This window comes from Doryrhamphus excisus, chromosome 6, assembly GCF_030265055.1.
Source record: "Doryrhamphus excisus isolate RoL2022-K1 chromosome 6, RoL_Dexc_1.0, whole genome shotgun sequence".
NCBI lineage: Eukaryota > Metazoa > Chordata > Actinopteri > Syngnathiformes > Syngnathidae > Doryrhamphus > Doryrhamphus excisus.
In genome coordinates this window covers 7,020,701-7,035,161 of record NC_080471.1, presented here as the reverse complement: position 1 = coordinate 7,035,161, position 14,461 = coordinate 7,020,701, and the positions used below count along the sequence as shown (strand labels likewise).

At 43.3% G+C, this 14,461-nt stretch overlaps 3 protein-coding genes and 1 non-coding gene across 11 annotated transcripts in view; 2 read left to right on the top strand and 2 right to left on the bottom strand.

The window, feature by feature from the left end:
• Positions 1–1,286, bottom strand: part of srpk2 (SRSF protein kinase 2) — a 51,080-nt gene extending 49,794 nt beyond the window's left edge. For 4 of the 7 annotated variants that reach the window (XR_009130108.1, XM_058074957.1, XM_058074956.1 and 1 more), the window contains exon 1: positions 115–278. Coding sequence is in view for 6 of the 7 variants with exons in the window: in XM_058074957.1 (XP_057930940.1) it covers positions 115–206 (92 nt within the window). In the remaining variant the exon portion in view is untranslated. Of the gene's footprint in view, positions 1–114; positions 280–395; positions 594–1,130 lie in introns of those variants that run through there. The other 3 variants (XM_058074959.1, XM_058074964.1, XM_058074958.1) reach the window with 2 other exon arrangements.
• On the bottom strand, positions 731–804 carry trnat-agu (transfer RNA threonine (anticodon AGU)). The gene has a single exon. It is a non-coding gene; the product is annotated as a tRNA-Thr (tRNA).
• A 68-nt stretch (positions 1,287–1,354) lies between the features above and the next one.
• pus7 (pseudouridine synthase 7) lies at positions 1,355–7,274 on the top strand. Of its 2 annotated transcripts, XM_058076551.1 has the most exons (17): positions 1,355–1,469; positions 2,016–2,333; positions 2,404–2,488; positions 2,719–2,838; positions 2,903–3,044; positions 3,520–3,537; positions 3,695–3,806; positions 4,509–4,586; positions 4,664–4,792; positions 4,870–4,995; positions 5,067–5,128; positions 5,198–5,358; positions 5,593–5,719; positions 5,784–5,885; positions 6,302–6,431; positions 6,574–6,665; positions 6,745–7,274. In XM_058076551.1, the coding sequence occupies exons 2-17, from the start codon at positions 2,026–2,028 to the stop codon at positions 6,879–6,881; spliced, it is 1,929 nt and encodes a 642-aa protein (XP_057932534.1). In that variant the 5' UTR covers positions 1,355–1,469; positions 2,016–2,025; the 3' UTR covers positions 6,882–7,274. The 2 variants fall into 2 exon arrangements, with proteins under 2 accessions (XP_057932534.1, XP_057932535.1); XM_058076552.1 differs by lacking the exon at positions 3,520–3,537.
• A 3,668-nt stretch (positions 7,275–10,942) lies between these two features.
• On the top strand, positions 10,943–13,037 carry aplnr2 (apelin receptor 2). Its single transcript, XM_058075784.1, has one exon. It carries the CDS (start codon positions 10,943–10,945, stop codon positions 12,293–12,295), a length of 1,353 nt encoding a protein of 450 aa, XP_057931767.1. The 3' UTR covers positions 12,296–13,037.
• Positions 13,038–14,461: the final 1,424 nt, after the last annotated feature.

Sequence of the window (14,461 nt, the reverse complement as noted above, 5' to 3'; positions counted from 1 at the left end):
TCCATTGCATGTTGGCCCATTGTGCACCGAGGAATCGCGACTGCATAATGTACATACACACATGCAAACAAAACCCACCAAGGCTCCCCCTCTCCACACACAAGCCCGACTTACCTGCGATGATGACCCGGCTTTTCCTTCTTCCCCTTCGGCCTCCTCTTCCTGGCATGCATGGCTATCACTGCCGGGTCCAAGTGAGTTGACATCGGGTAAACGCGAGGTTGCACGGGAAGCAGGGGAGGTGTGCAGCCAAAGGCAGAAGGGGAATCGGGTGAGAGAGAATAGACACACGTTAGAAGGCATGAAGAGGGAAGGCTGGCCAGCCGGCACCGCTGCACTTCCGGTTCGGTGCAGACGCGAAATAAAGCGGAGACATATATACGATATATACGCACCTTTTGTCGATATCATGTTGTCGTCCTCCTTTTCTCGCTTAGCGACAGCCGACACACACTTTACTCACACACACGCACACACACACACTTTCCACGAGCATCCACAACCTGCTTTGGCTGGTGAGCACTCCCCCTGTCGACCAAAGGCGAAATTGCATGCAACGTCTCAGGCTCTTCTTCCACTTTTATCCTGGCAAACTGAAACAGGATAAACAATAAAATAATATATATGACTGACTTTATATTATATAGTACATTACGCCAGTAAAACGGCAGCAGTTCTTTATTTACCAACACATAAGCTCAATAGCAGCTTTATGCTAAAGTAAAAGAAAAGGCACCGCTGGGATTCGAACCCAGGATCTCCTGTTTACTAGACAGGCGCTTTAACCAACTAAGCCACGGCGCCGGTGCCAATACGCAGACAAAATGCTAATATGTATATTAATTCATGCGGTATACTCATGGGTTCTGTCGTCCTTTTCTTTGTTTCTTTCGGCCTTTCCCCCTGATTACGGGGTCGCCACACTAATTTTTGGCTTGCGCCCTTTATATTCCGGTTGTCCCTCCTGACGAATACCATACTAATTCATAATAACATTATCAGTTTCTTGATCTTAACCGAACGAACCTGAACACTGCAAACTCTGCAAAATATCTTCCAAAAAGGCTAAATGACACAACCTCACGGACGCCGTAAGCGACTTTCTTCTGTCGCAAAGTATCATGACTCACCCACAATGCGCATACAATTGTTTTAAACTCCAATAGAGCTTCGTAATGTTGAAGATCCCATTAAAACGGGTAATCTGGTTTGTTTCACACCGATTAGTCAACGCTGTTGATTGATTGTTTTGTCATAGAAGCCGATGCTTGCGTTATAGATTAGTTTAAAGTTGATTACGAGCGCTTTGATCGCCCGTCTTGTAAGATCTCTGGCCAATGGCGTGCAAAGTGGGAGGGCGTATGAGCAGGACCCGGAAGTAGTGACATAAACACGCAAGCGCATACATACACACACGTGTAAAGACGAGTGGCCTTCAATGTGGTTCTTGTGACTGTTTTAACAAACAGGTAGGCGTAACCCGATGTTTGTGTAGAATTTGTATTCAGTTATTTCGCCTCTAACGTCCAATGTTTGCCACATCAAACATTGTGATCTGTTTGATGACACTGCGAATTAGCACCTTTGCTAACACAATATTGTGCCGCAACATATGGGTCAATGAAAACTAAAGCTAAACAACCCAGCTCCCTTAAATGTGCACCCACGCTTCATACAAGAAGCGATTATGCCTCTTTTGATAAGCATTTTGCAAACAAGATGGCGCAGCGTAAGTAATTGGACAACAGCACAAAGAGAAAATCTGTAGCCAAGATTGTATATTATAAAATCTATAAATAAGATTAGCCAAAGTTGTTTTGATTGCTAAACCAGTGTCATGCTTTACGGTGTCGGCTAATCTGTGGAGCTACGATATCAAAAGCGGGGTCACCAACTGGCAGAATTATATTCAGTATATTAAATGCATGCATGTTCAAGACTAACGATTCATACATGTGAAGTTGAAGTGCAATATCTTAACAATCTTAACAGAATTGCCCCCTTTTGCCCCATAGTCTTCTTACAATGGACGAGCCAAAGTCTTCACCAGTTCTAGTCCAGCCTGGGGAAAAGAGAGGCTGTCCAGAGGATGAGGAAGAAGTCATTCTACCTAAAAGAGCAAAAGTTGAAGACGAAAACGAGAATGGCGCTCCTCTTCCTCCTCAGCAGCAAGATGAAGAGGACGAGCCAGGGGGCGAGCCGAACGACGACGACGGCGAGGAGGAGGGAGAGACGTTTGCTGACATGATGAAGCATGGCCTCACAGAGGTGGATGTGGGTATCTGCAATTATGTCAGCGACCACGAAGGTTTCTCGGGAATCCTGAAGGAGAGGTTTGTCCGCCACAAACGATCCATGTTTTACTTTTTCAGACTGACTGATTATTTGGTTTTGTTTTGTCAGGTACTCTGATTTTGTGGTGAATGAAATCAGCAAAGAAGGGAAGATCATTCATTTAGATGACCTCACTATTCCTAAAGAGCTTCAGGTAAAGTGGTAAGCACGTGGGACCTCAGCTATTTATCAGGTTCTACTGTTAGTCAAAGATCCTCTATATGAAGAGGAATCTGCTGCAAAAATGTCAAAATGTTGAACTGAATTCATGGGCCAGTGTGATGTCCATCAGATGACTAGCCCTGAGATGGACAATTGTAAATACTGTTGTTGCAGAGCAGTGACTGGGCCTATGTGTTCCTATCCATGCCTCTGTCCCATCAGGAGGAAGCAGCAGCAGAAGAAAAGCAGCTGAATGAGTGCAACATCCTCACCGAGGAACAGAAAAAGCAGCTCGGGGATCTTCAGCTCTTCAAGAACAAGGAGAGCTCCGTCTCCATCGAGGTGGGCTATCTGGATCTTTGCATATTTGGGCTGTGTGTCATATGTGGTCTTTGTACCAACACAGGGGGACGATTCAAAGGATAAGCGGACACAGGTGCACAAAGCCATCAAAACTCAGTTTCCCGGCCTGGAGACAAAAACGGAGGAGAAAGACGGTCGCAAGTTCATAGTGGCCTACCATGCTGCTGGGAAAAAAGCTCTGGCAGGTCAGTTAAGACCAGAACCATCAAGTGGAACCTCTAAGGTTGGATACGATCCTATCTGGAAGTGTAGTTTGAATTTCATTAAAATAATCTGTTCTGGGGTCAAACCATCTCCATTAACATGTTAAACCACCGTTACGGAAAAAAACATAACGTGCACATATTGAATATGTTGCTCGCCGAGCTGATCTTGCATGTCGAAGGCTCAACTGGGCTGTAAGTTGCTGCATGTTTACTTGGCGTCTTTCCGCAGACCTAAAAAAACCCAGTATGTCCCTCGGCATGACTGAAAAACACTTGCATGATTCTGCTCATGAGAGTAACATTTAGACTGAAGCATCGTGCCTTCCAAAGCTTCCTGAAATTCATTCAAAGTTCAATAGTGGACTCACGCATGCAGCTCATCCCCTCACTTATACGCCTCATTTCTTAGTAACGCTCTTTTATCCTGTCCTCTATACTGCTCTACTGGAGATAGAGGTGAAAACATCTGCAGGTAAGTTGAAAGAAGCTGTTATAGTAACAGTTTCACATATTAAATACTCATAAGGGTGTGTCACTGTCAGTAAAGGTAATAAAACAATGTCACACAAGTATTGACTGGAAGCTGGATTTTTTTTGTTCGTTTGTTTTATTTTCTGTCTTTATTTAAGCCCCAAGGAAACACTTCTGGCCCAGAAACCGGGGAAGTTTCTGCCACTTTGTGCTCTACAAGGAGAACAGGGACACAATGGACGCCATCAATGTGCTGTCAAAGTTCCTCAGGTAGACATTTGCTTGCATCTGCACACACACACACATACATACATACATTACATCTATGTTTTATAATTAATATTCATTAATTTATTCATTTTCTACCGCTTTTTCCTCACGAGGGGGGATGCTGGAGCCTATCCCAGCTGACTTTGGGCGAGAGGCGGGGTACACCCTGGACTGGTGGCCAGTCAATCACAGGGCACATATAGACAAACAACCATTCACACTCACATTAATAATTAATATTTTATTTAATATTTATTTTCAGTATTTATATTTAAGGAAAAAATGCCTTTTTTCCATTGGCTGGTCAAATGATTAAATATTTTAATCAAGTTAATCACTGTAGTTAAGTTCATCAATCATGATTAATCGCCATTTTCAACAGTGAACTATAGGTTTTTATATTTAAGGAAAAAATGCCTTTTTTCCATTGGCTGGTCAAATGATTAAATATTTTAATCAAGTTAATCACTGTATTTAAGGTCATTAATCATGATTAATCGCCATTTTCAACAGTGAACAAGAGCCATGGATTGCGTACACCAGTAAATCACGTACTAAAGAGACTGTCGTGGAACTTTATAGACCACCACCATATACACAACAAGGCTCTGCATTTTTTCAGATTTTTATTACCATAAGAACAAATTTGCACTCTTGCACTCTCCTGACATCATCATCATCATCATCATCATGTTTTCCCAGGCTCAGACCCAACATGTTCTCCTACATGGGCACCAAGGACAAGAGGGCCATCACCGTGCAGGAGATCGCTGTGCTCAAGTCAGTGTGTTTGGCTGTGTTTTTATGAGAAGCATCTTGTTGGATTCATTCAGGAAAAACCTTCTCCGTCTCCACAGGATTACAGCGGAGAGGCTGGCCCACCTCAACAAGTGCCTCATGAACCTCAAACTGGGCAATTTCAGCTACAAGAACCACCCTCTGAAGCTGGGGGAGCTGCAGGGGAACCACTTCACTGTGGTAATCAGGTATGCGTGTTTGTTAAACAATCAAACGCTTCACCAATTCGGTTTAATTTGAAATGCATCCCACTCTCATGCATCAGGAACATCTCAGGAACCGACACCCAGGTCCATCAGGCCGTGACGTCCCTCAAGCAGACAGGCTTCATCAACTACTACGGCATGCAACGCTTTGGCACCACGGCGGTGCCTACGCAACAAGTTGGAAGGTAACGCTGTTGCAGGGATACACAAACGCTGCTTATGCTACATGCTAACAGTTGCTCTTTGGTCCTGACAGGGCCATCCTGAAAAACGACTGGAACCAAGTGGTGGATTTGATTTTGAAGCCTCGACCCGGAGGTACAAAGCCCACCCGTCTGCCCGTAGTGGACTTTGTGTAGCTCCGCTGGCATTTTGTGTCGTACACAGCGGAGAAAGAATTCCTGGTCCGCTGCAGGGAGGAGTGGGCCAAGACTCAGGACCCGGAGGCAGCCCTGAAGAAGCTGCCCAACAAGCGCTGCGTGGAGGGTCAGCTACTACGAGGTCTCTCGAAATTTGGCAAAAAGAACATCGTCACTGCATTTGGACTGGTTGGTGTCCTTCATATTGGCATACTTGAGAAAATCCGATAGGTGTTTGTGCGGGAATGTTGTGGTTGTCTACAGCCGTGCCTTTCTTGTTTTCCGTAGCACCCATTCACAAAAAATGGCATCTAAAAGCAGTTTTCATATGGAGCAGGTTTAGACCATGGCCAGACCCAATACTCAATGGGGTTGGTATTCTGCTAACCGCTTTCGATCACGCTTCCTCATCTGTTTGTGCAGATCCCGCGGAATAACCGGCTGATGTACATCCACAGCTACCAGAGTGTGGTGTGGAACACCATGGTGAGCCGCAGGATCGAGGCCTTTGGACTCAAAGCTGTGGAAGGCGACCTGGTGCTTCAAGGAAGTTAGTGTCCATCCCTTTGGGACAAATGGATTCAAATCCACACTAATGTCCTTGTTTCCTAAAGCTAAAGCACACATCCTGTCAGAGGAAGAGGCCAAGAGCCAATCCATCCATGATATTGTGATGCCACTGCCTGGGTACGACGTCATCTACCCATCGCATCATGGTACGAATGCCACATTATAGCATTATGGCATTTTACAACAATTCTGTGGTGGCACAATGCAGTGGTTCCCAGGACGGGGTCGTGGGTCGCAGGGAGGGACATCCCAGAGGATTCACAACATATATGTTGCGTGTAGCACAATGGTCAAAACACCACTATGATGAGGAAATCAGTTTCATTTTAAGATGTGTAGCGAACCCTGATTTTTATTTTATTTTTTTCTTACAATAACCTGGCAGCCATTTGAGCACCTCTTCCCTTAAAAGTATAGCAAACAAGTAAGGGGGGTGATAGATTTTTGCCATCTTTAGTGCTCCTATGCAGGTTCTCAGGAGATATTACCTTTTAGAACATTATAAAAAAGTCACTGTGGTAAAATGGGGGATAAAACGGTAATTTCTTCATGTGTGCTTCAGTGGGCAAAGGCTACAGAGAACTGCTGAGCTCAGATGGGCTGGACATCGACAACATGCGGCATAAAGTGAAGGACTACTCGCTGGCAGGAGCCTACAGACGTGTCCTCATCAGGCCCAGCGACGTCAATTGGTGGGTGCACCTTCACATCACATGTGAAATCTTCTAAAAGGCTGTCATGGCGTAAAGGCGCTGTCCAACTCCACAGCTTCTTTACTTTTCACTTCCTGTAGGGGTGACAGTGCTTGTGTCATGTGGTACGTTTATGTCTTAGGGAGGTGATCCAGTATGACGACCCAAAGATCTCTCTGGTGCACACCGACTTTGAGAAAATGGAGAACAAACCAGCTCCAGTCTTCAACAAAGGTGACTATAAACGCAACATGTTTTCCCTCCAACACACCTCACAGCTCTTTGCCTCATCCTCTTTTCGCCCGTCAAACAGAGGGGAAGTACCGAGCCCTGCGCCTGGAGTTCTCTCTGCCGCCCTCGACGTACGCCACCATGGCCATCCGAGAGGTGCTCAAGTTGGACACGAGCATCAAGAAGCAGACGCAGCTCAACACCACCTGGCTGAACTGACGACAGAGCTTCTTTTTACGCTCAATGTAATGAGATCCAGTTGTTACAGAGTAATGATTGCAATCAAAACAGGAAATCAGCAGGTTCGCACGAATTGACTGCTGCAGAGCATGAACGGATACTTCCTGTTGTGGACAACTACAGTTTATATGAGAGCCTGTGACGTGCTTTCTTTTAACCAATTTATCAGCGATTGAATTGATAACTTTAGTTTTTTAACCTGCTTTGTAGTTATTGAGTTTTTCTTTTATTTGTTTTTCTTTTATTTCATAAAGTAACATTCAGCTGAAGGTAAATATTGGGTTCTCGTTTAGAGAAATGAAAACCATTGACAAGTTTATATTCTGCATTGTTTAAGTCTTACTTAATAAATTAAATTCCATCTCCAAGTTGTTGAAAGTGAGGAAATGTTTACCTGAGGGTTGCTGCTCATGGACTCACATGGTTCATACAAGAGTACTCGGTGGGGGGGTTTGTAACTTGCATAATTACTGCAAAATGGTAATTTGCTGTCTTTAACTTGTTCCCTTTTTTAAATTCTGACTTTGAAACCTACCTTTGTGGAGCCACTTTCAATATATGCAAACTTCTTTTGTTGTTTATAGGTGGCTAGCTAGCTCAGCTAACTCAGTAAGATAGTTTGTTAGCGACGACGGGAAGAAGATTGATTGACAATGGTGACAGCCAATCAGGACGCAGAACACAATAGGCAGGTTCCCGTATGTAAACATACAGAAACAAACGTGTGTGGAGCGACACACGTCTTCAACGTGTACAATCCCCTCTACTGCTGAATACAACTTGATGCTTATTTCTAGATATAAAAATGTGAGCGGAACATTTTGATGTTGGATTTGTTTGAATTGGTTACGAAATGGAGGAGTAAATGGGAAAAAAAGAGGAATGACTAGATGAAAATGGCCGACTACAATAACAATAATAATATGTGTGAATGCTTTCAGCAGCGATTTTTCTAGTTTCCTTCTACCCATCATGTGTGTTTGTGTGTACATTCACTAGCAAGTGAAAAGGCTGGAATGTATCTGAAAACATTCGTTCCCATAACAACGGCTTGATGGCAGCGAACCCCTCCCCCCCCCCCCCCCCCCCACATGGTAACATGTACTTCCTGTTTACTGGAGCATCAGACTGTGACCCCATGCTGACCTACACAGGAGTCTAGTAGTATCAGGCAAAATTAGCTCACAGCAACATAAAAACGTTTTTTAAATGTACATTTTCATTGTCATTTTAAAACTCTCAAAAATGTTTTTAAAGCAGTGTACATTGTTTTCATTGCAATTCAGTATTTTCTTTTTAAAAACTATGGCTGAATAGAAGTTAAATTACTTTTTTTGTACTCAGTTTTATTTGGAAAATTACATAAAAATGTTACCCAAAAATAACAAATGTACAGCTATTTATATATGGTTAATAATAATACATTTTGTGCCATTTTAATCCTGGTTAAATAAAAGTTGAATTAAATGCCAAAAAAATAAGAAAAAGAAAAATAAGCAGAATAAAATAAAATGCTGTGCACGTTTGAACATTTTTACTATGTTCTTTTAATAATGTTTAATAAAAGTCAGAATTCAAAAAAACAAAAATGCACACATCACCTTGTTTTTATTGCATTAATTTGCTTTATTTTTGGCATTTTTAACTTCTTTTTTCAACCTCCTGACATTTGTGCTCTTGTTTGCGGCTCATCTTTAATAAAAAGTCAGCTTCTGTGCTACAAACTCAGAGTCACGAGTATGCAAGGTCTGAGTGTGTGTGAGTGTGTGTGTGTGTGTGTGTGTGTGTGTGTGTTTGGCGCTTGTGTCATCTTGTGTGTTTTGTAGAGAGACAAATAAAAGTGTTTCTCCAAACATGTGTGTATACGTACATTCACTAGGACTCATATAATTTAAGTATAGCCTTTTGCATCTGTGTGTGTCTGCAAGCAGAAGAGGGGAGGGGAATGAGGGGGGGGGCATTGTGTCTCCTAGGAGGTATGTGTGAGTTTGGGGTTTGTGTGTTTGCAGGTCTCGTAACAGTCAACTGGTGTGGTCTGCTGTGAGAACAAGTGAAAGGATGGAGGTTATGGGGGAGGGCAGGGGGGGGGGGGGTACCTTATATATAACCACAAAGACACTTTCCTCATCATGTGGATTTAACAAGACTGACGCTCCCGACAGTGGACTGTGATTCATTTTAATTAACGCTGATACACTGACTGCAGGTACAGGTATGTGACTTTGGCAAATATGCATGCTTTGGTGGTTCAACGCTTACATCACATCCATATTGTGCTTTGAAATTGTTATTTATTGCAAAATTCAAAGTGCACGCTGACATTCTAACATTTTGATGATCTCATGTAGGAATCACTCAGTAATGCTTTTTGAAGTGATTCCACACTAAGAGGGCCCATAGGAATTTATGAACCGAGCCAATCTCGGATCTGGATTTAAAAAAAAGTTAGAAATGTTGTTATATTTATAATAATATGCATGGTATCGTAACAAACAAGACAATTTCAATTTAAGTTTGCACATTTCAATTATTAAAATCAGTGGTTGTGACAACATCAACACAGGGAACTGAGGGAAAATCAATAACCAAAATGAGAGCACGTCTCCACACAGCCACTTGCTAATACAGTAAACCTCGGATATATCGGATTCAATTGTTCCCACTGGTTTTGTCCGATATAAGCGAAATACGTTATATGCGTATACCGGAAAATGTCCGTTTTACGCATATATCGGATTTATATCCGGTTTATGCGTAAATCTGATTTTATCCGTTATAAAAAGGCACTTCCTTGACTATGTTTCCAATGTACCTGGACGCGCAGGCAACGCTGCAAACGCTGCAAATGACGTCGTATAGCGGCCTGTCACGATTCGGCAAATCGGAGCGCCACAATGCGGCCATCCGATATATGCGAGGGAAATTTAATGGAAATGCATTGGAACGGGACTGGAGATTTTGTCCGAAATAGGCGAAATCCGTTATAAAAAATCCGATATATGCAATGAATTTTTATTGGAAATGCATTACAGAAAAATCGGTTCTTTTTTATCTGTCCGTTGTGAGCGAATTTCCGATATATCCGAGTCCGATATATCCGAGGTTTACTGTATTTCAAAAAACGTCATATTACCATAACTTGGCTAACACACTGTTCATATACTGCTTATTCACCGAATATAAACATTTCAGAGTTTGCAAGTTTTAGTTTAGTCGCAGGCTTTGTTCGGACATCTAGCATCACCCATTGATCATGCAGTGTATAATACTACATATCATCACAACACTTGAAAATGCGCCATTTAGGTAAAAAACATCTAAAATTTGCTGAAATGTGCACATTTTTTGAATAATAATACACTGCATTCAACTGCAAAAAAGCATCATTTACTAATTAATATATTTTGGAAAAACATGAAAAGTAAGCGGCACGGTGTCGAGTGGTTAGCGCACAGACCTCACAGCTAGGAGACCAGGGTTCAATTCCACCCTCGGCCATCTCTGTGTGGAGTTTGCATGTTCTCCCCGTGCATGCGTGGGTTTTCTCCGGGTACTCCGGTTTCCTCCCACATTCCAAAAACATGTTAGGTTAATTGGCCACCCCAAATTGTCCATAGGTATGAATGTGAGTGTGAATGGTTGTTTGTCTATATGTGCCCTGTGATTGGCTGGCCACCAGTCCAGGGTGGACCCCGCCTCTCGCCCGAAGACAGCTGGGATAGGCTCCAGCACCCCCTGTGATCCTTGTGAGGATAAGCGGTAGAAAATGAATGAATGAATGAAAAGTCCTCACCTTTTTGATTATTTTGCTTTGTTTTCTGTATGTAAAACTATAATTATTGTTTATAAAATTGATTTTTTGGTGGTGATATTTAAAATTGTTTTAACACCGGGCCTTTCTTTACTCTTCTAGATCAGCATATAAAAGCCAAAGAGGACAAAAACAAATCAGTGCTCTTCAGATTTTGGGATTTCCATCACATTGTAGCTGCCGAGCTGTTCCCATGATTTGGATGGAAAAGTTTTAAATAAAGGTCAACATGTCAGACTCAGACTTCCTGACCTCGCCTTCATCATCTCCTGCTGCTCTCCTCTTCCAATGTGACTACGCCGACTGGTCCCCCTCCTTGTCCATCATCCCGTCCATCTACCTGATGGCCTTTGTGGTAGGCTGCCTCGGCAATGGCCTGGTGCTCTGGGCCTACCTGGACCGAGCCGAGGGGAGGAGGTCCACTGAGAAGAACGCTGGGAGGTTGTGTTGCCAGCAGCAGGGCAGTGTCGTACCAGCTTCCAGTGTTCTACAGAAGAAGAAAAAGGAGAAGTGCGGAAGAAGATGCAGATTCTCCTCCAACGCCTCCTTCATTCCACGCCCGTCCCGGTCACTAACAGACTCCCTCATAGCTAGCTTAGCGTTAGCGGACCTCTGCTTCCTGGTGACCCTGCCCCTGTGGGCGGCCTACACGGGGCTGGGCTACCACTGGCCATTCGGGCAAGTCCTCTGCCAGCTCAGCAGCTTCCTCACCGCCCTCAACATGTACGCCAGCGTGTTCAGTTTGAGCATGCTCAGTGTGGAGCGCTACTGGGTGCTGACTGGACGCCGGCACTCTGGCACCCCACCCGCTCAGTGGGGCTGCCCCAGTCGTACAATGTGGGTGCTGGGAGGGACGTGGGTGCTGGCGGGGGTTCTGGCACTTCCTGGTTTGCTTTTGCGGTCCGTCCAGGAAGTGGAGGAGGATTTCCTGGTGGAGGAGTCGGATTCTGTGGCATACTTGTGCCAGATGGACTACTCCATGCTGACTGGCTCAGACCTGGACGAGGAGGAAAGGGAGGCAGCAGAGATGTGGTGGGCGGCGGCACTCAGCCTCAAGTCCACGCTTGTCGGCTTCCTGCTCCCTCTCGTGGTTCTGCTGGTGTGCTACTGCTCCCTGGCCCGCCTCCTCAGCAGACATTTTGGACAGGGTCCTCGACCCGACCGCCGGCGCCAACGCAGACTCCTCAGGGTGATCGTGACCCTGGTGATGGCCTTCTTCCTCTGTTGGCTGCCTCTGCATGTCAACAAGACCTTATCCATGCTGCTGGAGTTGGGATTGCTCCCGTACTCCTGCACCGTAGACCAGATACTCCTGGCGGCGCAGCCGTACGTCACCTGCGTCGCCTACCTCAACTCCTGCCTAAACCCCCTCCTCTATGCTGCATGTGACCCATCCTTCCGCAAGAAATGCAAGTGGACTCTTCAGCTGCTGTTGTCCAGGACGGCCTGCAGGAAAGACGGGAAGGGAAAGGAGGTGAAGAGGGAGGCGCCAAAGGAGGAAGGGAGCTCAGGCTTGCCCATGAGGACACGGGAGGAGACGGCAGATCCGACACAGGATGCTGACATGATCACTGAGGGGTGAGACGGCACAGAAGTGGGGTGGATTACATCCATACTGGCCAGAGCCCAGACCTAAATAAAATGGGGTGGTGACCTGAAGTGGGGTTGTTTGCTAATTCTTGCTAGTTTGGCTAATTTGGAGCCCTCCGGCCATTGAAACTGAATGTAAACATTTTTTGTTGCCCCATGCATAATTACGGTAATAGCACCTCATTCATGTGTTTGGTAATTGTTTATTCTTTTAATACAATTTAAATTGTCCAAACTGACACTATTTTTTGTGTTTATGTATTGCAAAATGTATTGTAAATGTGTTTATGTATTTTTTATGAAATGCCCTTTGCAGTGAACAGTATCTTCTACCAAATGAATCACCTTTTAATCCCTAATCAAAAAAGGTCAGTAAGGATAATTCATAATGCCGCCTACAGAGAACATACTAACTCCTTATTTCTAAAATCACAAATACTTCAACTTGCTGATATAGTTCATCTTCAAACAGCTAAAATAATGCATAAGGCTAAAAATAAGCAATTAGCTAAAAATGTCATCCAATACTTCTCTACAAGAGAGGAGAAATATGATCTCAGGGAAGAAGTACATTTGAAACACTTCTATGCTAGGACTACGTTATGCTAGCCATAGCATTTCAGTATGTGGAATCAAACTATGGAATGGATTGAGTAAGGAAATCAAACAATGCACAACGATGAGCCAATTCAAGAAACAATACAAGCAGTTGATGTTTGCTAAATACAAGGATGAAGAGTCTTGAACCAGTCATGATGTGCTATATATATCACTATATTGACATGCACTATGGTACCCATTATGGCATTGGATGCTCATATCACCGAGTACTTCGGTACCAGGTACATTATAAAAAAAAAACCTTAAACTGTATTATGGAAAGCAGGAAGTGAACAAATGTAACAGTTAGTGATTGTAAAAGTACCAGATGGAGGGGTAGGATTTAATAAGCTTTGCTTCTTCCTACTCCTTTTGGACATGTGGAACTGGGAACTGATTATGGGATGCACTCAATTGGAATCTGATGCATGTTCAAATGAAATAAAACCATTACCATTACCATTACCATAATCTTTTCTATGCTTTTGATGAGAGGAACAACTACAGCGAAAACAAATATTCAATTTCAAAAATGTACTACTTTCCTATATATTTTTTTTACAATGACACAGTGAAACCTTGGCTAGCGTCCTGAATTCGTTCCAGACGGTCCAACTCCAACTGAAACCTATTGTAATCTGAATCAATTTTTTCCCAATAAGAAATAATAATAATAATAACTCAATTAATCCATTCCAGAAAGCCAAAAATGTTAAAAGAAAACACATTTTTATAGTTTTACACACAGAAAACACTTCCACAAAATCCACGTGTGATGAATGAAAAGGATAAATGCAAATGTATGGTTACTTTTACCTTCACTGAAGACATGAGGCAAAGACAACAAGAGCATGATTTTTATACATCAAGAATTTTTTCTGCATGTAAATCTATAATCCCATCCATTCAGCCATCCATCTTTCCATCTTCTTCAGCTTATCCAAGGTTGGGTTGTGCCCCGCCTCCTGGCCTTGCTTCAGAGGAGAGCCCCGGTGCTTCCACTTCCTGTTTCCATGTCTTAGCAAGCTGCTAACAAGAACGTTTTGTGATTTAAAATAAATGTCTTTTGCTGGTAGGGAATCAGGAACTCCAACCACTTGGGTCTGATGGTGGCATCTTTAGGAATTGTAAACAAATGTGGCTTTCCCGTAGGAGCTATTGCTAGCAACGTAAACAGAAGAGCAGCGCTTGGGGCAGGGCAGAGAGTTTAAAGAAATCAGCGCATCTGACATCACAAAAGGGCAATTTTACGACACCTTTTGAAACCGTTTTGAGCCATTCCAAACTTCTTTCAGGGCTCCAAATGCTGAAGCCTCATTATCTGAACCTTTGGCAACACTACATTCTAGCTATATTTATAGATCAGAAAAGTGGGAAAAGCACAATAGGTCCCCTTTAATATTTCAGCCTCATGCTACTAAAATGTTATTTTTTCCTCATAATATTGCATTATTTTCATAGTTCTTATTTGATTACATTTTTCCTCTTAACACTTTCTTTGTCACAGTATTCCTGTAAGCCTACTGATGGGTTTTTTTCAGTTTTCGTATTAAATTAA